General features: G+C 43.4%; 1 protein-coding gene across 8 annotated transcripts in view; it reads left to right on the forward strand.

Annotated features, from left to right (window-relative positions):
- FARP2 (FERM, ARH/RhoGEF and pleckstrin domain protein 2) overlaps positions 1–22,635 on the forward strand; it is a 216,130-nt gene that overhangs the window by 83,005 nt on the left and 110,490 nt on the right. For all 8 annotated transcript variants that reach the window (XR_004647252.1, XR_004647251.1, XR_004647253.1 and 5 more), the window contains exons 5-7: positions 2,189–2,267; positions 15,647–15,744; positions 19,585–19,699. Coding sequence is in view for 5 of the 8 variants with exons in the window: in XM_034782668.1 (XP_034638559.1) it covers positions 2,189–2,267; positions 15,647–15,744; positions 19,585–19,699 (292 nt within the window). In the remaining 3 variants the exon portion in view is untranslated. The remainder of the gene's footprint in view (positions 1–2,188; positions 2,268–15,646; positions 15,745–19,584; positions 19,700–22,635) is intronic.

Here is a 22,635-nt window from a genome sequence, read left to right on the forward strand (position 1 = left end):
GTAGAAGTTGGGGAAATTACAGTATCAGGAGGCCTAGTCTTATTTTTTTGAGGCTAGCTGCCTCAGTCATCTCTAATGGAGCTGCAGCCAGACTAGCCACAAGGGAGTTCCAGAGGCCCTTCTTTTATCCCTCTGGCTCTCTGCTTATTTAAAGTAGACTGTCTCCAGCCTTCTGGGGCCTGAAAGTGGAAGGATGTGTGAGACGGGTTGGGTCACAGAAACCCCCTTGGGAACAGTCACCTGATGTGCCTAGACTACCTCTGAGCATGTTTTCCCTGCCAGCTTGGGACTTCAGGCCCTTGCCTGGTTTGAGCCAGACACGCTTGCCTGCTGCAAACACAGAACCATGTCTGAACCACATCCCCCAAAAGCTGCAGGCTTAACTGAAAACAGCTTAAGAAGTATTCCTGTCTCCAGCACTCAGCTACCCAACTCCCAGTGGGGTCCAAACCCCAAATAAATCCATTTTTCCCTGTATAAAGCTTATACAGGGTAAATTCATAAATTGTTCGCCCTCTATAACACTGATGGAGAGATATGTGCAGCTGTTTGCTCCCCCCCCAGGTATTAATACATACTCTGGGTTATTTAATAAGTAAAAAGTGATTTATTAAATACAAATAGTAGGATTTAAGTGGTTCTAAGCAGACAGAACAAAGTGAATTACCAAGCGAAATAAAATAAAATGCTCAAGTCTAAGCCTAATACAGTAAGAAAGTGATTACAGATGAAATCTCACCCTCAGAGATGTTCCAGTAAGCTTCTTTTACAAATTAATCTCCTTCTAGTCAGGGTCCAGCAATCACTCACCCCCCTGTAGTTACTGTCCTTTGTTCCAGTTTCTTTCAGGTGTCCTTTGGGGCTGGAGAGGCTACCCCTTGAGCCAGCTGAAGACACAATGGAGGGGTCTCCCAGGACTTTATATAGTTTTTCTCTTGTGTGGAAACCCCTCTCTCCCCCTGTGTAGAATCCCAGCTACACGATGGAGTCTTGGAGTCACATGGGCAAATCACATGTCCATGCATGACTTAGTTCTCTACAGGGACGTTCCCAGGAAAGCTCAGATGTGGATTGGCATCTATCAAGGTCCATTGTTCGCCACATACTTCCATTTACTTGAATACTCCTTCACACTATTTTGATCAAATCTGCCTTAGGTGCAAACACTTTAAATACAAGCATAGAGCCAACGCTCATAACTTCAGATATAAAAATGATACATGCATACGAATAAGATGAATACATGTAGTAGAACATATCCTTTGCAAAGATATGTTACGTGGCATATCTAGCATAAAACATATTCCAGTTGTCATATTTACATTCATAAGCGTATTTCTATAAAGCGTGTACATCTGGTAGGGATCCCAGTTTCTGTCCCGTGTGTGTGTGTGTAAGCCCTGTGGGGGTGAATACGTCTGGGTGGTGGCAATGGTCCTGGGCCCCTTCTTCGGTTAAGAACCTGTCAGGTTTCCTGCTGGCCTCTGTGCAGGTCATTGAAAACTGAAAATTTGGAGGCAGCATAAAATGAAATTGTAAACAGAAACAAGGAACACTAGACCATTTGGACATGGGGAGTTGGCCATAAATTTAAATTTTCTGAAATTTATGCCATTACATGCTCATCTATAATACTAAATTATGTAGTTTTTGGTATTGATAGCCCAGGGTGGTAAAATGACACATGGATTGCATTGCGTTATATGAAAATGGTGTTCTGATGATAAAGCATGAGAGTAACAATTAAGTAATTATGTCATTATTATCTCAGTGGAATTACTGTAATTCCTTGTAAGATAGTATATATCTATATCTATTAGTAAACGTACAATATACTTTTAAAATTAAGATTGCCTAGTGTTCCGATTGGCTGAAGAACATTAAGCCTTTTCTTTGATAATCAGAATGCTAGTATTTAGTAATGGTACAATAAGCAATTGTAATATTCTGATCCAGTGACGACGTCTCTTAATTAGAGGTGACATAGTTTAATGATCTGAAATGCTAAATTCAAAGTTAACACAATATTACTGCTATTGGTAAGATTTTATCATCGTAGGTTATTACAGAACATTCTGTAATTCAAACTGCCTGTTTTGTCTCCTTCATTTAAAATTCTATTGTTATAGGTCCTTTCCTCATTCTATATAGAGATTTGTTTGTAAAACTGTTTAATATTTTTTCATAGGACCAAAGAATACAGTGCTTCGTCTAGCTGTAAAGTTTTTCCCTCCTGACCCTGGTCAGCTGCAAGAGGAGTATACCAGGTAAAATATTTTTCAAAGTAATTAATGTTCGTTAGTGGTTAAAAATATGGAAATGAAGGGAAGACACAAATAAGCTCACCTAAGAGGGTATTTTCTCTGTTATAACAATAAAAGTTAGCTTTTAGGGAAGGTGGGGGAGCATTTCTATTAGAAAGTCACATTTCTAACAGAAATACCTATCTTAATGATTCAGGTGGTAGATGATGCCTGTGGCTGTAAAAACTAGTGAAAGTTTGCATGAATAGATAACGGTGCAAGTCAGCTGGGGCAATTTCTGCCTACCAAACATGTCAATGTGTTACCATTGAAGGAGGCAGTTGTATAGAGGAAATGGTCACTCTTTATATTGTACATTTATAAATAGTTTCTAGAAGGATTAAGTGATAAATGTATTAATAAATGGTTAATTGTCAAATAGTAAGAATCCAACAGGTTAGTAGATTACATCTGTAACAGCTTCTGCTGATATGCTTATCATATTTAGCATGTTACTTATGTCAGATTTTAAAAAGTTAGTAAATAATTGATATCTTAAGCATGTTACTATCTGTAAATGTATCCTGGTCCTGTCCCTTCATCACCAACAGGTAATATGATTGGAGAGTTCTGCCTGTAACAGATCTTTCCCAGGTTGGTTGTAATCTTGTCCATCTGCCTCTCACCAGACCTTTCTTCTGCATCATAGCAGCTGTCTTCCTCCGTCCCGCAACTGGCTTCATCTCTCCTTCCTGGTTACCCCCATCTCTCTACAGTTCTCACTACCTCTACCTTCTCCTCTTCCTCTCTTCACTTTGATCTTCTCTTCTCTCCTCTCCTCCTGCCAGCACAAATTTAGGTCCCCCATCTGTCTTCTCCTCATAACCTTAGGCCTGGTCTACACTACGGGGTTAAGTCGAATTTAACTGCGTTAGGTCGATTTAAAAACGACTGTGTCCACACAACCAACCCCGTTCCGTCGACCTAAAGGGCTCTTAAAATCTACTTCTGTACTCCTCCCCGACTAGGGGAGTAGTGCTAAAATCGACTTTGCTATGTTGAATTTGGGGTAGTGCGGATGCAAATCAACAGTATTGGCCTCTGGGAACTATCCCAGAGTGCTCCATTGTGACCGCTCTGGACAGCACTTTGAACTCCGATGCATTAGCCAGGTACATAGGAAAAGCCCCGGGAACTTTTGAATTTCATTTCCTGTTCGGTCAGCATGGCGAGCTCAGCAGCACAGGTGACCATGCAGTCCCTCCAGAATCGTAGAGCTTAGAATGTTTCTATGCTCCCTGTATCCTCTCTGTCCCTGAGGTTATCGCAGATTAGAAGGCGAAAAAAATGCACTCATGATGACATGTTTTCCGAGCTCACGCAGTCCTCCCGCAGTGATAGGGCACAGCTTAATGCATGGAGGCATTCAGTAGCAGAAGCCAGGAAAGAATTAAGAGAGCGTGAAGAGTGGAGGCAGGAGGCGATGCTGAGGCTAATGGGGGAGCAAACGGACATGATGAAGCGTCTGTTGGAGCTGCAGGAAAGCCAACAAGAGCACAGACCCCTGCTTTATCTACTGTATAACTGCCTACCCTCCTCCCCATGTTCCATAGCCTCCTCCAGATGCCCAAGAATGCAGGGGGGGGGGGAAGGGGAGGAGAGGCTCCGGGCACCCAGCCACTCCACTCCAGAGGATGGCCCAAGCAACAGAAGATTGTCATTCAAACACTTTGATTTTTTGTGTGGCTACAATAAGCAATGTGGCCTTGTCCTTCCCTCCTCCCTCACCCCACCTGGGTTACCTTGTCCATTATCTCTTTTTTTTTTTTTAATAAAGAATGCATGGTTTCAAAACAATAGTTACTTTATTTCGAAGCGGGGAGGGTGCTTGGCTTACAGGGAATTAAAATCAACAAAGGGGGTGGGTTTCCATCAAGGAGAAAAACACACACAACTGTCACACCAAAGCCTGGCCAGCCATGAAACTGGTTTTCAAAGCCTCTCTGATGCGCAGTGCGACTTGCTGTGCTCTTCTAATGATTGCATTGGCTACTTGGATCACAGCAGCCCCCACAGTAGACTTGCCCACAACAGCAGTGGTGACGGTGAGCTGAGCAGGCTCCATGATTGCCGTGGTATGGCATCTGCACGGGTAACCCAGGAAAAAAAGCGTGAAACGATTATCTGCTGTTGCTTTCACAGGGGGAGGGGCAACTGATGACATGTACCCAAAACCACCCGTGACAATGTTTTTGCCCTATGAGGCATTGAGAGCTTAACTCAGAATTCCAATGGGCGGCAGAGACTGCGGGAACTGTGGGATAGCTACCCACAGTCCACCGCTCCGTAATTTGATGCTAGCCATGGTAGTGAGGATGCACTCGGCCGACTTAATGCTCTTAGTGTCGACATACGCAATTGACTGTATAAAATAGATTTCTAAAAGTCGACTTCTATAAAATCGACCTAATTTTGTAGTGTAGACATACCCTCAGGTGACTCAGGCTTGAAACATGGATTTCATATCAGACTTGAACCTCTCTCTAAGGTCTTGTATCCAGGCTAAATATTGCTGATTTTTTTTTTTTCTGCATAACATCTCTAAGGCACAGCCTCTTCTATTCAGCCTGACAGCTAAAAGTCTTATCCGGGATCTCATCATGTCCTGTTCTGGTTACTGTAACATCCATAAAGGAGTGTATGAATAATGCATCAATAAAGGAGTGTATGAATAACAATTGTCTTATAGACCTGGATCTTGGAGTTCTGCCATAGGCCTGGTCTACACTACGACTTTAATTCGGATTTATCAGCTTTAATTCGAATTAACCCTGCAACCGTCCACACAACGACGCTATTTATTTCGATGTAAAGGGCCCTTTAAATCGATTTCTGTACTCCACCCCGACGAGCGGAGTAGTGCCAAAATCGATTTTAGCAATTCGAATTAGGGTTAGTGTGGCCGCAATTCGATGGTATTGGCCTCCGGGAGCTATCCCACAGTGCATCATTGTGACCGCTCTGGACAGCAATCTAAACTCGGATGCACTGGCCAGGTAGACAGGAAAAGCCCTGCGAACATTTGAATTCCATTTCCTGTTTGCCCAGCGTGGAGAGCACAGGTGACCACAGATAGCTCATCAGCACAGGTAACCATGCAGGCTGATAATCGAAAAAGAGCACCAGCATGGACCGTGAGGGAGGTACTGGATCTGATCGCTGTATGGGGAGAGGATTCAGTGCTTGCAGAACTTCGTTCTAAAAGACGAAATGCAAAAACTTTTGAAAAAATCTCCAAGGGCATGATGGAGAGAGGCCACAATAGGGACTCAGATCAGTGCCGCGTGAAAGTCAAGGAGCTCAGACAAGCCTATCAAAAAACAAAGGAGGCAAACGGTCGCTCCGGGTCAGAGCCGCGGACATGCCGCTTCTACGCCGAGCTGCATGCAATTCTAGGGGGGGCTGCCACCACTACCCCACCTGTGTTCGTGGATTCTGGGTCGGGGATAGTCTCATCAGCGACGCCCGAGGATTCTGCCGATGGGGTAGAGGAGGAGGATGAGCTTGCAGAGAGCACACAGCACTCCATTCTCCCCAACAGCCAGGATCTTTTTATCACCCTGACTGAAGTACCCTCCCAAGCCAGTACCCAAGACTCTGACCCCATGGAAGGGACCTCAGGTGAGTTTACCTTTTAAAATATAAAACTTGTTTTAAAAGCAAACGGTTTTTAATGATTACTTTGCCTGACTTTGCATTCGCGGTCAGTTCAGCTACTGGAAAAGTCTGTTAACGTGTATGGGGATGGAGCGGAAATCCTCCAGGGACATCTCCATGAAGCTCTCTTGGAGGTACTCCGAAAGCCTTGCCAGAAGGTTTCTGGGCAGTGCATCCTTATTCCCTCCTCCATGGTAGGACACTTGACCACGCCATGCTTGCAGCAAGTAATCTGGTATCATTGCCTGACAAAGCCTGGCAGCGTATGGTCCCGGTGTTTGCTGGCATTCAAGCAACATCCGTTCTTTATCTTGTTGTGTAATTCTCAGGAGAGTGATATCACTCCTGGTAACCTGGTTGAAATACGGGAACTTAATTAAGGGGACAGAGGTGGCCGTTCCTACTGGGCTGTTTGCCTGTGGCGGAAAATAAATCCTTCCCTGCAGTTAGCCAAGCGCAGATGGGAAATTGGCCCTGAGTTTTTCGCGTTTGGCTAGCAGGGATCTTCCCTGTTACCAGCCACGCGGTGAGGGGAGGGGTACCGTGATCATCCCAGAGAATTCATGGCGGGAGGGGGGCGGCGGCGGGGGGCGGGGGGTTAGTTTGGTGCCTGCAGGGATCTTCCCTGATACCAGCCACGCGGTGGGGGGGAGGGGTACAGCGATCATCCCAGAGAATTCATGGCGAGAGGGGGGGGGTGGTTAGTTTGTTTTCTGGTGCTGCTGAATGTTAACAGAAAAACCGCAGCACTCTACTTGCCTGAAGGGGCCCAGACAAGCCCCCCCACACTGCCCCCCCCCAACTGGCTGAGATTGGCCAGGCTTCTGCAGCACTCTACAGGCTATGCTTGGTATGTGGGAAAGGAGGGTGCAGAAGCTGTAAAACAATGGCTTACCATGGCCGCATGCAAGCCGAATTCTGTTGCCCAGACCTGTGATCTCTAGCAGCAAAGCCACAGGCACTCAGCATTAAGAGGCAAAATGCGACCTTGCACAGAAATCACATGTGCTATGTAATGTGAACAGTGTTGGTCACCGTGAAAGAGTATAAGCATTGTTCTGCAAAATGTAGCTTTTAAAACAATTCTCTCTTTTTTCCTCTCCCTACAGCAGCTGCAAATTCCTCAAGCCTCCCTCCTCCATCCCGAAGGTTATCACAGATAAGGCGTCGTAAGAAGAGAACGCGAGAGGAGATGTTTTCGGAAATTATGGAATCCAGCCGCAGTGACAGAGCTCATGTGAATGAGTGGAAGGAAACAGTTTCAAAGTATAGGAAAGAAGTCAGTGAACGTGAGGAGAGGAGGGACCAACGTGAGGAGAGGAGGGACCAACGTGAGGAGAGGAGAGACGCTCGAGATGAGAGGTGGCGGCAGGAAGACTAGAGGATGAAGGATGCAACGCTGGGGCTGTTCCGGCGTCTGGTGGAGGTTCAGGAACGGCTGCTGGAAAACAGACTGCCGCTTCAGCCCCTGTTCCCCCCTCCCTCCTCCCCATGTTCCGTATCCTCCTCACCCAGACGTGTAAGAACTCGGGGGGGGGGGGGGGGGAGGCTCCGTACACCTTCCCATTCCACCCCAGTAGACAGCCCAAGCAAAAGGCTGTCATTTTTTTAACCTTTTCTTTGTGGCTTTTTCCTTCCCAGCAATCCTCCTCCCAAATACCACCCGGGTTCCCTCCCTCTTTTTCTAATCTATTAATAAAGAATAAATGATTTTTAAATGATAGTGACTTTATTTGGTTTGAAAGAAAGCTGGGGGAAGGGGCAGGGTGGGTTCCTTACAGAAAATCAGTCAGTAAAGGGGGAGGGTTTTCATGAAGGAGAATCAAACAGATATTTCACACGGTAGCCTGGCCAGCCATGAAACTGGTTTTTAAAGCTTCTCTGATGCACAGCGCTTCATGGTGTGCTCTTCTAATCGCCCTGGTGTCTGGCTGCGCGTAATCAGCAGCCAGGCGATTTGCCTCAGCCTCCCACCCCGCCATAAAGGTCTCCCCCTTACTTTCACAGAGATTGTGGAGCACACAGCAAGCAGAAATAACAATGGGGAGATTTCTTTGGCTGAGGTCAGAGCGAGTCAATAATGATCTCCAGCGACCTTTTAAACGGCCAAATGCACATTCTACCACCATTCTGCACTTGCTTAGCCTGTAGTTAAACAGCTCCTGACTCCTGTCCAGGCTGCCTGTGTATGGCTTCATAAGCCATGGCATTAAGGGGTAGGCTGGGTCCCCAAGAATAACTATGGGCATTTCAACATCCCCAACGGTTATTTTCTGGTCCGGAAAGTAAGTCCCTTGCTGCAGCCCTTTAAACAGAGTAGTGTTCCTGAAGACGCGAGCGTCATGAACCCTTCCCGCCCAGCCCGCGTTGATGTTGGTGAAACGTCCCTTGTGATCCACAAGTGCTTGCAGCACCATTGAAAAGTACCCCTTGCGGTTTATGTACTCGGTGGCTTGGTGCTCCGGTGCCAAGATAGGGATATGGGTTCCGTCTATTGCCCCACCACAGTTAGGGAATCCCATTGCAGCAAAACCATCCACTATAGCCTGCACATTTCCCAGAGTCACAAACTTTCGTAGCAGCACCTGAGTGATTGCTTTGGCTACTTGCATCACAGCAGCCCCCACAGTAGATTTGCCCACTCCAAATTGATTCCCGACTGACCGGTAGCTGTCTGGCGTTGCAAGCTTCCACAGGGCTATCGCCACGCGCTTCTCAACTGTGAGGGCTGCTCTCATCTTGGTATTCTGGCGTTTCAGGGCAGGGGACAGCAAGTCACAAAGTTCCATGAAAGTGCCCTTACGCATGCGAAAGTTCCGCAGCCACTGGGAATCGTCCCAGACCTGCAACACTATGCGGTCCCACCAGTCTGTGCTTGTTTCCCTTGCCCAGAATCGGCGTTCCATGGATAGAATCTGCCCCATTAACAACATGATCTCCAAAGCACCGGGGCCTGTGGTTTCACTGAATTCTGTATCCGTGTCTGTGTCCATGTCCTCATCATGCTTGTCGCTGCGCTGCCGCCGCCTCCTCGCCTCGTTTCTCTGGTCCTGGCTGAGCATAAACTCCACGAGAACGCACGAGGTGTTTACAATATTCATGACTGCTGTCTTGAGCTCAGCAGGCTCCGTGCTTGCTGTGGTATGGAGTCTGCAGTGTTCACCCACCCAGGAAAAAAGGCGCGAAAATGGTTGTCTGCCGTCCGTTGCTTTCATGCAGGGAGGGAGGGAGGAGGTGAAGCTGTACCCAGAACCACCTGCGACGATGTTTTTTGTCCCATCAGGCACTGGGATCTTAACCCACAATCCCAATGGGCGCGGGAGACTGCGGGAACTATGGGATAGCTATGGAATTGCTACCCACAGTGCAACGGTGCAGAAATCGACGCTAGCCCCGGTACTTGGACGCACACCACCGAAGTAATGTGCTTAGTGTGGCCGCATCCATTTCGACTTTATACAACCTGTTTTTCAAATCCGAATTATCTAAATTCGGATTAATCCCGTAGTGTAGACATACTCTTAGTGTGTCAGAGTAATTTCCTAAAGGAAGCACTTGCGCACTAGATCCTGTGCTGGATCTCACTGTCGATTTTTGTGTTTTGAGAAAGTTGGCTACCAAAGTAGCAGAAGTCAGAGAACTTGCTGCTGCCTGGGACCTCAGTGTTGTCCTGTTGATACTCAAGGTGCTTCCCTGCGAGCTTCTTTCAGAGTGCTTCTTACTTCATCTCACAGAAGATTGTCTTTCTAGTTGCTGAGACTTCAGCCAGGAGAGAGAGTGAGCTCCAAGCACTTATAGGCGACCCTTCCTACACAGCATTTCATAGGCACAAGACAGTGCTGAAACTTCTACCCCAAGGTGTTCTGAGTTCTATTTGAATCAATTACTCCTGGGGGAATTCTGCACCAAAAAATTGAAAGTTCTGTGCACAATATTTTAAAATTCTGCAAAATTCTGCATGTTTTATTTGTCAAAATAAGGCAATATAATCACTCTGATTTCCATTATTTCGGTAATTTATTTAAACTACAATACAATAGATGGAGAATAGGAGTGGGGAGCATTGGAGGAAATCCCCTTGCCTAATCATAATGTAGCTAGGTTTGGTCCTTTATTTTTGGTTATTAGTCAACGAATATATGCAGCCACATACTCAGTGTTACATCATAGACAACTGAAGAGCAAATGAGGGCTGGGGAATCAAACTCACAATTTACATTGGCTACTGATCATCTCCAGAAAGGTCAGTAGCAAACAGTTCATGGAGCACATTTTGATAGGAAATTTTTTTCAGTCCAAAAATTTAGACCAGTTCTAATCACGAAAGCCCCATAAGCATTTATAAGGCCCATACTGTCCTTTACACCCCTCTGGCAATGTGAAGGAGCCTTAAAACTTTTACACCTGTTTTATACTCCTGGGAGAATTCAAAAAGACAATGGGAACAATTCACTTAGGCAGGCTGCTACATTCTGCTCTGCCTGAAGGGATAGAGCCTGTCCCACACCTACCTCCTCAGAAACACTCTGAAGCCCTGCCCCTCCACACCGAGCACCGAGAGTCAGTCTCTCTCTCTCTCACATGACTGCCCCGCCCCCCTCCCCTGGCTTTGATTTACGTCTCTACCGAGCCAAGCTGCTGGTGTTGCCGAGAGGGGCGCATGACGGCTCTTGCAGCTTCCCTTTGCTTTCCTGTCAGAAGTCATTTTTCTGTGGGGAAGCAAAGGAATCTGGGGGTGGAGGGGGATATGAATTCTGCACACGCACAGTGATGCAGAATTCCCCCAGGAGTAAAAATTAGTTAACTTGCCTGTGGATGTCTTCATGAAGTTCCACGCTACATCAGGAGGGAAGTTGCATACACTGGATATTTCCAGAGGCGTACATTACTTCATAAACAGAACCAAGCTTCTTGGTTATTCTTCTGGGTTATTTCTGGCTATAGTTGGGCAGTCCATAAGGCCAGTCCATCACACAGAATATCTAAGTGGATGACACAATGTATCTTACTGTATCTTACAATTGGCTGGTGCACCTCTCTCACTGAACAAGAAGGCTTACTCCATCAGAGCTCAAGTGACATCCTCCCCCTGTTTTAGAAATTTGCCAATTTCTGAACTTGGTAAGGCAGCGATATGGAGTAATCCTCCCCCTCCCCCGGGACTTTTGTCAAGCATTCTACACTGTACCTAGCTGACAGGGTAGATGTCAACTTCAGGAGAGCAGTACTACAATCTCTGTTTGACTGAGGCAGCTGATACTTCTCATCCGACCATCCCGAAGGTGTACTGCTGGCCAGTCACCTACATTGGGATCCACACTGACACAAACTCCGAGTAAAGAACTGTTACTTATCCTGCAGTAACTGCTTCTTTGAGATGTTGGTGTGAATTATGCAACTCACCCTCTATCCCAGGGGTGGGCAAACTTTTTGGCCTGAGGGCCACATCTGTGTATGGAAATTATATGGCGGGTCATGAATGCTCACGAAATTGGGGGTCGGGGTAAGGGAAGGGGTGAGGGCTCTGGCTGGGGATGGGGTCTCGGGTGAGGCAAGAAATGAAGAGTTCAGGGTGCGGGAGAAGGCTCCAGGCTGGGGCAGGGGGTTGGGATGTGGGAGACAGTGAGGGCTTCAGCTGGGGGTGTAGACTCTGGGGTGGGGTTGGGGATTGAGGGGTTTCGGGTGTCGGCAGGTGCTCCAGGCTGGGACCCAGGGGTTCAGAGGGTCGGAGGCGAATCAAGGCTGGGGGCAGTTCGGTCATGGGACGAGGTCAGGGGTGCAGGCTCTGGGTGGTGCTTACCTCAAGCAGCTCCCAGAAGCAGCGGCATGTCCCCCCTCCGGTTCCTACGTGGAGGCGCCGGCCAGACAGCTCTGGCCATGGCTCCTGGACAATGGAAGCTGCAGAGCCGGCGCTTGGGGCGGGGGCAGTGTGCAGAGCCCCCTGGCTGCCCCTACGTGTAGGAGCCGGAGTGGGGACATGCAGCTGGTTCCAGGAGCCATGCAGAGCCACAGCACGTGTGGAGCAGGGCTAGCCCCCCACCCCACTCCCTGGCAGGAGCTCAAGGGTCGGATTAAAAGGTCTGACGGGCTGGATGTGGCCTGTGGGCTGTAGTTTGCCCACCCCTGCTTTATCTCTGCTTTTGGTGACCTCAGCTAACATGCACTTCGAATTGCACAGGAACTGAGGAAGTGTGATGGCCATTCCACCCTTTATGCCTTCGTATAGAACAATGTTTCCCAAACTGTGTTCCACGGAACATTGGTGTTCCGCACGATGTGAATAGGTGTTCCATGAAAGAATCATAATTAAAAAATGAAAATTATTTGTCTTTCGGTTTTACGTGTGTTGGAAGTAAAGATGTTCCTGATGCGCAGTGCATCGTGTGCAACAAAATACTAGCAAACCATTCATTGGCTCCTGCTAAACTTCATAGGCATTTGGAAACCAAGCATGCTGAATACAAAGACACAGATATAAGTTTTTTCAAGGGGAAGCGTGAATCACTTGGAAATTGTAAACTTTCGATGATTAAAATTGCTAAAACAGACAACAAAAGTGCAACAGAGGCATCTTATCGAGTAAGTTACTGTGTAGTGCTTGCCGGAGAAGCTCACGCTTTTGGAGAAACGCTTATCAAACCTTGCGCAAAAGATATTGTAACATGCATGTTGAGCGAGCAGTCTGGTAAGAAATTTGATACTATACAGTTGTCAAATAATACTGTTGCATGCCGTATTAAAGATCTTGATGATGACATAGAAAAAGAGCTAGTTTGCCGACTGAAAATTTGCCATGAGTATTCATTGTAGCTAGATGAGTCCACTGACATTTCAGGTCTTGCTGTGCTACTAGTATTTGTCCTATATAGATTTAATAATATTATTGAAGAGGACCTGCTCTTATGTGAATCTCTGCAAAGCAACACAACTGGAGAAGAAACATTCAACTGCATCAACAATTTTATCAGAAAGCATGAAATTAGTTGGGGAAAATGTATTGATGTATGTACTGATGGTGCTCGGGCAATGATCGGGAAGATAAAGGGAGCTGTAATGCAAATCATAAACGTGGCACCAGAAAGCACTAAGAGCCATTGTGTTCTACACAGACAAGCACTTGCAGTTAAAAAAATACCAGCATATCTGAAAATTGTGCTTGATGAAGCAGTACAAATTATCAATTTTGTCAAATCTCGACCACTTCAATCCAGGTTATTTAAAATTTTGTGTGAGGAAATGGGTAGTCAGCACAAACAGCTTCTTTTACAGACGGAAGTGAGGTGGCTAGCCAGAGGAAATGTGCTTGTGAGGCTTTTTGAGGTTTGTAGTGAACTACTGGTATTCTTCACTTCAGATAATTCAGGATGGAAAATTTAATGACTGTCTGACAAATTCCTTATGGCTAATGAGACTTGCGTATCTTGCAGATATTTTTGCAAAATTAAATGAAATTAATCTGTCGCTGCAAGGAAAGAATGTGACCATTTTTACTATAATGGATAAAATTTTGTCGTTAAAAAAGAAACTGGAATTCTGGGCATCTTCTGTAGAACAGAATAACTTCGACTGCTTTCCTACAGTACATGAATTTCTGACTGAAATAAATTCTACAGTCCATGAAGAATTTTACAGCACCATTTTACAGCACTTACATGACTTGCAGGCCTCTTTATTAGAATATTTTCCTACAACTACTGATGATGATGCTTTGGTTCAAAATCCGTTTATAATTACAGCCAAACCAGTCGGCTTTACTGCGCACGATTATGATAGCCTAATTGACGTAATTTCTGACTCTGATTTGAAACAAAAGTTTAAGGATCTTCCGCTGAATAATTTTTGGAGCAGCGTAATAGACGAGTATCCTAATGTGGCTAAACGTGCAGTTCGAGTGGTCCTTCCTTTTGCTACAACTTATTTGTGTGAGCCGGGATTTTCATATTATACTGCAACAAAAACCAAATATAGGAATAGACTTGATGCTGCACCTGACATGAGGATTCAATTTTCCAGCATTATTCCTAATATTAAGCGAATTTGTGATGCTGGAAAATTGAATCCTCATGTCAGGTGCAGCATCAAGTCTATTCCTATATTTGGTTTTTGTTGCAGTATAATAATAATTGGTGTTTCTGCAAAACGCAAAAACACCAATCCCATTAAATCCAAATTTGTATTTCTGTTTATAAACATAGATTTTCCTAGTAAAAATCTAATTTGTTTGGTGTTTGTGTGTGTATATATAAAAACATTTTTTTAAAGTATAACACTTTCTAATTTTGACTCTTGCACTTGATTTTTGTACTACTTTATTCGCGCTTTCCAGTTAGAAATTGTTAGTTCAAGTTATTTTAAATTTGTATTTTTGCTTTGTTTTATAACATAAAATATATTTGAGCATAAATAACATAATTTTTTATTTGAAAACCAAACGATTACAAAATAATATAAGTTTTCCATGGCAAAAAAGTTTGGAAAACGCTGGTATAGAAGCATGAGGAGCCACAGGGCACATGCTCAATCCTGACAGAACTGCTATTCAAAAGACGGTGATCTCTTGCACAGGAGATACATGTGCACCTACAATGGGCTCTACACTGACTACATCAAAGAACCTTAATTATTCTAATATAAATAATTGGTGTTTTCCCCAACTGTAAATTAAGAGTAATGTGTATCTTGCAGGTTTTGTGATTGATCAACAAGGAAACTGATTTTAGAATTTTTTTGAAGTGGAAAGTCAGTTAGTCTGTTTCCATTCCAAGTAAAGCTTCTATACAAAGTCCCAAACCATCTGAACAGTGGTCTGAAGGATGGGCTAAGCAGTTAAATTACAGATTCCGATGTTACTCCCATAGAATGAATAGCAAGTCAGTCTGTGGGTTTGATGGCTGAGGTTACAAAGGTTTATTATCAATTCTTAAAACAGAGATTGGGGGTAAAAATGCACTTATCTCCGGGTACGCACTGTTGGGCCAAGATGATTTGCCTACCACATAAGGGCAGGGATGGGGGAAGGAAGGACAGACAGACAAGTTATTAGAACACAAGTATTACGCCAGCAGACTCACCTATTGCATTCAGTCCCATTTTTCCACAACTTCTGGTAAATTGGCTTGCCCAAAGTTTTTTACTCATTGAACAGTCCATAGTTTCTTTAAATAGGCAAGCTCCAGCCAAAGTTTTAAGTCCAATATCCTCTTTCTCCAGTGCTGTATCTTCTCAGGCTGAGTTAGAAGTTTTATAGGACCCCAGACTCCTCCTACTCTCTGCATACTTTGCTAATAAGATATTAGTAGCCATGCACCTCCCCCACTGTGTGGGTAGGTGAAACCTTTTGAACCATGACCGAGATCTAATCTTGAGGTCGAAACAAACTTTCTAAAACCTGCTTTCTGAAAAGCCAAGCTTTTCAAAGAGCTTGGCTTTTCCTTTCTTTGGTTCCCCTGTGACAGTTGACTCCATCGCACTGTTAAATTGCTTTATGTGGCCAGATTGGTTAGGGATTTGACGTAGCTATGTTATGTACTTCTTTTTTAATTTTATGTGATTGTCATTGAGAAATGAAGAGTTCTGTTTTATGTACTTTTTGAAGAATATTTGTAGAAGCTGCTTATTGTGTAAGTAGTGTTGAGTTGTTTTCTTTAGCTCATCAAAAGATTATACTCTTCACTCTTCTTTTGTAGGTATCTGTTTGCATTACAAATCAAAAGAGACTTGGCAGAGGAACGACTAACCTGCAGTGACAACACAGCAGCTCTGATCATCTCTCATCTTCTGCAGTGTTAGTATGTTGGCTATCCTAGCATAAACTGATGTTGCCACTGTTAAACTGAACTAGCTCATGTATCAGTGCACACAAAGCATTATCTGCATGTCAATAATTAAAAAAAAAAAAAAAAAGAAACCCAAACAAACAAACCCCTAAAACAAGTATTTTCTATTTCACAAGTCTAATATTGATAAATTTAATTGGTTAATCTTTAACCTTTTGCATACTGGATGATCACCATGTATTTAACACAATGAGGATTGGCCAATTTTCATGGGGTTGGGAAGGAGGCCACTTTGGAGTTTTGTGCTTAAAAGCAATATAGTTTTGGCTGCTGGAAGGTGGGGCTAAGTCAAGACTCTTACCTGTTGTAACTCTCACCTGGCTCTCCTCCCAGTGCCAGTAAGCTTGCTAATTTTCTGGCCTGCCCTTCTTATCTGCCTTAATTCCTCCCAATGCCAGTTTCCAAATCAACTTCAGGCTACAAGGCAGCGTACATATGGAGGGCAGGCAGAAAGTGGAGGGAATTGGAGCAGGAGTCTGGCAACACAAGAAAACAGGTCCGATAGTGAGAATATCGTCCTTCTGGGGAAGGACTTGTTGCTAGGAAGAGTTAGAGAGAAGGGAGAATTGGAAAGGCAGGTGGTGGGCTCCTGTTTGGAAGTGAGGGTGGAGGCTGAATGGACTTGGTTTCTGTTTAGGACCCTCAAGATGCTTGCCCTGAGGGCCCTAAGGCCAGATTTTCAAAGGCATTTAGGTGCCAAAATAGCATTGAAAATCTGGCCCTAAGGATTAAAAGAGACAAGCAATGACATTTATTTACAGATCTTAAATGTAAGACAAAGGGGGATAAATTCTTCCTTTCTCCCTGCCCCCCAAACCAAAAATGTTTAAGAAACAGACACAATAATAAAATATGACTCCACTTATTGGAAGGCCAAACCTATCTTACATAATGTCCAATGATTTGTGCTTGCCAAGGATTTTCTAGCACAATCTTGTGTTTTTGAGAGAACTTCAAATCAACATGGAACAGCTGAGTAAGTATCAACATCTGTGGCCACGTTTCAGGAGTGAATCTTAGGATGCTAGGAAAGCAAAGGTGACAAAGGAATATAAATATTTAGGGCTTAATATATTTACAAGATGATCCTGTTTAAAACTTCTTGGTTTTATAGGTCAGCCTAATTTTAAACAAGATACTTTCATGGTATTTTTCATAATTATTTTTTAAAAATCAGAGGGGTAGCCGTGTTAGTCTGAATCTGTAAAAAGCAACAGAGGGTCCTGTGGCACCTTTAAGGCCTGGTCCACACTAACCCCCCATTTCGAACTAAGGTACGCAAATTCAGCTACGTTAATAACGTAGGTGAATTCGAAGTACCTTAGTTCGAACTTACCGCGGGTCCAGACGCGGCAGGCAGGCTCCCCCGTCGATGCCGCGTACTCCTCTTGCCAAGCTGGAGTACTGGCGTCGACGGTGAGCACTTCTGGGATCGATCCGGGATCGATTTATCGCGTCTAAATCGATCCCAGAAGATCGATTGCTTACCGCTGGACCCGGAGGTAAGTGTAGACCTACCCTAAGATTAACAGAAGTATTGGGAGCATAAGCTTTCGTGGGTAAGAATCTCACTTCTTCAAATGCAAGTAATGGAAATCTCCAGAGGCAGGTATAAATTAGTATGGAGATACCGAGGTTAGTTCAATCAGGGAGGGTGAGGCGCTCTGCTAGCAGTTGAGGTGTGAACACCAAGGGAGGAGAAACTGCTTCTGTAGTTAGATAGCCATTCACAGTCTTTGTTTAATCCTGATCTGATGGTGTCAAATTTGCAAATGAACTGGACCTCAGCAGTTTCTCTTTGGAGTCTGGTCCTGAAGTTTTTTTGCTGTAAGATGGCTACCTTTACATCTGCTATTGTGTGGCCAGGGAGGTTGAAGTGTTCTCCTACAGGTTTTTGTATATTACCATTCCTGATATTTGACTTGTGTCCATTTATCCTCTTGCGTAATGACTGTCCAGTTTGGCCAATGTACATAGCAGAGGGGCATTGCTGGCATATGATGGCATATATAACATTGGTGGACGTGCAGGTGAATGAGCCGGTGATGTTGTAGCTGATCCGGTTAGGTCCTGTGATGGTGTTGCTGGTGTAGATATGTGGGCAGAGTTGGCATCGAGGTTTGTTGCATGGGTTGGTTCCTGAGTTAGAGTTGTTATGGTGCGGTGCGTGGTTGCTGGTGAGAATATGCTTAAGGTTGGCGGGTTGTCTGTGGGCAAGAACTGGCCTGCCTCCCAAGGTCTGTGAAAGTGAGGGATCATTGTCCAGGATGGGTTGTAGATCACTGATGATGCGTTGGAGAGGTTTAAGCTGAGGACTGTAGGTGATGGCCAGTGGAGTTCTGTTGGTTTCTTTTTTGGGCCTGTCTTGTAGCAGGAGGCTTCTGGGTACACGTCTGGCTCTGTTGATTTGTTTCTTTATTTCCTTGTGTGGGTATCGTAGTTTTGAGGAATGCTTGGTGAAGATCTTGTAAGTGTTGGCCTCTGTCTGAGGGGTTGGAGCAGATGTGATTGTACCTCAGTGCTTGGCTGTAGACGATGGATCGTGTGGTATGACCGGGGTGGAAGCTGGAGGCATGAAGGTAGGCGTAGTGGTCGGTGGGTTTTCGGTATAGGGTGGTGTTAATGTGGCCATCGCTTATTTGTACGGTGGTGTCTAGGAAGTGGACCTCCCGTGTAGATTGGTCCAGGCTGAGGTTGATGGTGGGGTGGAAGCTGTTGAAATCATGGTTGAATTCTTTCAGGGTCTCCTTCCCATGGATCCAGATGATGAAGATGTCATTAATATAGCGTAGGTAGAGAAGGGGCATGAGTGGACGAGAGCTGAGGAAGCGTTGTTCCAGGTCAGCCATAAAAATGTTGGCATATTGTGGGGCCATGTGGGTGCCCGTACTGGTGCCACTGGTCCGGAGGTATATATTGTCACCAAATTTGAAATAATTGTGCGTGAGGATAAAGTCACAGAGCTCAGCAATAAGTTGTGCTGTGTCATCATCAGGGATACTGTTCCTGACAGCTTGTATTCCAATGGCACCTCACCCTCCCTGATTGAACTAACCTCATTATCTCCATACTGATTTATACCTGCTTCTGGAGATTTCCATTACTTGCACCTGAAGAAGTGAGGTTCTTACCCACGAAAGCTTATGCTCCCAATACTTCTGTTAGTCTTAAAGGTGCCATAGGACCCTCTGTTGCTATTTTTTTTAAAAATTCTGATGTTTTTATAGCAATCCTTTTTGAAGCTTAAATTGAAATATGTGTATCATGATTCTACAAAACTTCTCTGAGCTTGTCTACACAGAAATTGCATTGGTTTAACTTAAATCTGTTTAAAACTAATTTTAATTAAAAGGTGCAAAGCCCTATGTGGACATTCATCAGTTTAAACCTGGTTTAAATCTGTATAGTTTGCACCTGTAAATTACTGGTGCAAGCTAAACACCAAGTTGCATTTAAACTGCTCTGCAGCTTTGTGTGTAGACCACACTTAAGTCCCAACCACGGCTTCCTAATTCACAGTATTGGAAGGAATTAGTCTGATATGACTTTTTAGAAATAAAGGTAACTCATTGATTGATAATTTGTTCCTGTCTCTTATGGAAAAAAACCCATGTGAAAACTTGTAGCTGTGGGAATGCCAATAAATGTCATCGTAAAAACAAATAGGTTAAAGTACTATGTAAACGGTATTTTATAGAAAAGTTAGAATTGAGGATTATTAACTTTATTTTCTTTACTAAAGTATTGTTTCTTTAAATTCTGACATGTTCTATTACTTTTTATCATAGCGGAGATTGGGGATTTTGATGAATCTGGGGATCGTGATCACCTAAAAACAAACCAATACTTGCCAAACCAGGAAAGAGTACAAGGAAAGATACTGGAGTTTCACAGGAAGCACTTGTAAGTGCAGATTATTGGTGGGCTTTTTGGAAATGTTATAATATTACAGCATATTGGTGAAACAGTGCAGGGAAATTAGAAAGATGATAATTGTTTGATCGAGTTCAAATATCATGGTGATGGGGGCAGTAAAAGAATCTAGATGCAGGAGCACGGAGTTAGGCCTCATCTACAGCTAAAACCCCCCCAGTTTTTAACCCCCCAAAATACTTATTTATGTGTTTAAAAAGTTCTAGCACAGTTTGATCTAATCGTAGTGTAAATAATGCCAAACTGACACGGAACACCTTTCCCCAGGAGACTGAGGTACAGGCCATTTACAATTTTACACATGCTTGCTTCTTTATATAGACGGCATAAGCTAAATGCTGTTGGTAGGTGAAAGCAAAACCATGATAATGGCATCAATTTATATGCTAAACCTTGCCAAATACAGTATATTACAGCAACCTCATTAGTGGTCACTCATACAAGGTGCATTTTTTCTTTTAACTGCTATTCATTTTTGTTAGACAAATTAAGTCTCATTAGATCTAATGTTTTTAATTTTGCGGGAGGTAGGGAGAAATAAGGAGGGTGAAAACATTCTGTTCACCTGCAATAACTTTACAATACAGTTTTAATACTGTATGCATTATCATGATGGCCTTCTTTGCTAAAGACCTTATGGTCTGAGTAGTAATGTTTTTAAACTAATTCCTTTTCTATTTTAATTTCTTTAAGTATTTTATAGTTTGTGTAAGACTGTCCCAGAATTTCCAGTTGCAGAATATAATTTCCACTTGCCACTGGTTACATAGGGCCTTGTTTATAATTCAGTAATTATAAATAAATTCCATAGTATGGATATTTTATACTCTGCGAAGTATAAAGAGAATATCTTTCATTGGGTTAATGAAAATTGGGCTAATGAAATTTAATTTAGCCAAATTGTAAGGATTTAATAAAATGTAATATGCGCATTCACCCTGGATTACATTAAACAATAAAACATACCATTCCTTATCATTACATTGGTACAGCACCTGGTGTGTGTGCAGTACAAGTTGAAAACTGCTACTGATTCAGCACTGTCTCGAGATTTCATTGCATGTGTGTGGATAACAAATAGTGAAATTTTGGTTTTCATAGGTATGGTTATGGAATGATTTGTGAAGGAGTATGTTGAAGGAAGCAGGGCTCTTAAGGAGTCCTACCTACTTTTGTATGATACATAAAGGTATATGTAGAATGAGAAAATGGTTTGTTTTTTATTCCTATCCTATCTCCTAGAACTGGAAGGGACCTTGAAAGGTCATAGAATCCAGCCCCTTGCCTTTACTAGCAGGACCAAGTACTGATTTTACCCCAGATCCCTAAGTGGCCCCTCAAGGACTGAACTCACAACCCTGGGTTTAGCAGGCCAATGCTCAAACCACTGAGCTATTATTGATTGTACATATTGCACAGAGCAAAGCATTCTACTGCTGTATAGCAAATAAATGAATATTATGGAATTTCTTTACTGTATTTTTCTTTTTTTAAATGTAAGAAATATTGTTTTTAAAAAGTCTCTACTTTTAAAAGAATGTTAATGTTGCAAAATGAAACAGTCAAATTAGGAAATGACAAAATTAAGGTTACTTGTGCAATTTTGGTTAGAAATTTTAAATCTCCATCCTTTCCTGGACAATGTTTGTGTAATAGATGTAATCTGGAAGCATTTGCACATCTAAAAATAAGAGTGACATCCTTCCATTTCCTTTCCCTTATCTCATTGGTGTTGGGGATCCTTCATCTTTTTAGTCTGATTTGTGAAGTTTCCACATTTTCCCGCAGTTTACACACATCTCATCATTTTCCTTTGAAGGAGGGAGACCTGAATAGACAACTGAAACCTGATCTCCTTTATGGCAGCACACAGCACTAGCCTTCTTTTCTGTTCTCTTGATTTCTCTTTTCACCTTTGTCCTTCATTTTTATTCCCCTCCTTTTTCCTCCTTCTCAGCTTCTCTTATTTTTAGTGTTTCAATATGAGAGATGATTTGTTCTTCCATGACACTGACGTTTGAATTAGCTTTTCTGGTGACAACACTTCTGGTCTGACAAGGAAGAATGAACTGTTACTGACAGGTTGGAGTGTCTCCAGGTTTTTTGGCTTTCCTCTACTGCTACATATTATTTCCTTTCTCAGTTTCAAGTCTCCTGCATTTGCAGCTTCTGCTCTGCCTTTACTTGCCTGGCCCTATTCTGAGTACTACATTTCTCTGCAGTATATCCAATAGGCAATTTCAGTTTGTCTCTATATAACTTAATATACCACAAGGCTCTATTCAGTATGTGGATGTGAAAGTCAGAGCATGTTGTGTACACCTACTTGGATAATGCTTAATTTCTTCAGGCTGATATTGTGTGATATTGTCCATGACTAGGACGGCTAAGTACTATGGTAATATAAATCATTAATACATGAGTTCACCCCACCTGATAAAACCAGTAGAATAATACAATGCAACATGAAATCGAAGCAGTGATTCCAACAGCAGTTCTATATTAAAAGGAAAATAAATGTTTTCACTGTGATAGAATTTTAAAGCTTATATTGTGCTTCTTAAAATGAGTGATTAATTTTTTGTGTGTAAAATATGGCTTCTACATTTAATCTTTCAGATCTGTTTACTCAGTGCCAAAATAGTGTCTTAATGGTACAGCTCTGTAGATGTGTACCTCTCAAGATCCAAAGTTGACCACTTTATATTCTAGTATACCTAAAGACCCCAAATAGGGATTAGACTTCTCTTGTACTAGGCATTATACAAACAACACAAGGCCAGTTCCTGCCTCAGAGAGTTCACAATTTAGGATTTAAACAATACACAGTAAGTGAATATATCAATTTTGTGGCTGGAGGGTGGAAGAGAACAAGGTGACAGCAGAAGAGCCACAGTGGTCTTGGT

Source organism: Trachemys scripta, chromosome 9, assembly GCF_013100865.1.
Source record: "Trachemys scripta elegans isolate TJP31775 chromosome 9, CAS_Tse_1.0, whole genome shotgun sequence".
Classification (NCBI taxonomy): Eukaryota; Metazoa; Chordata; order Testudines; family Emydidae; genus Trachemys; species Trachemys scripta.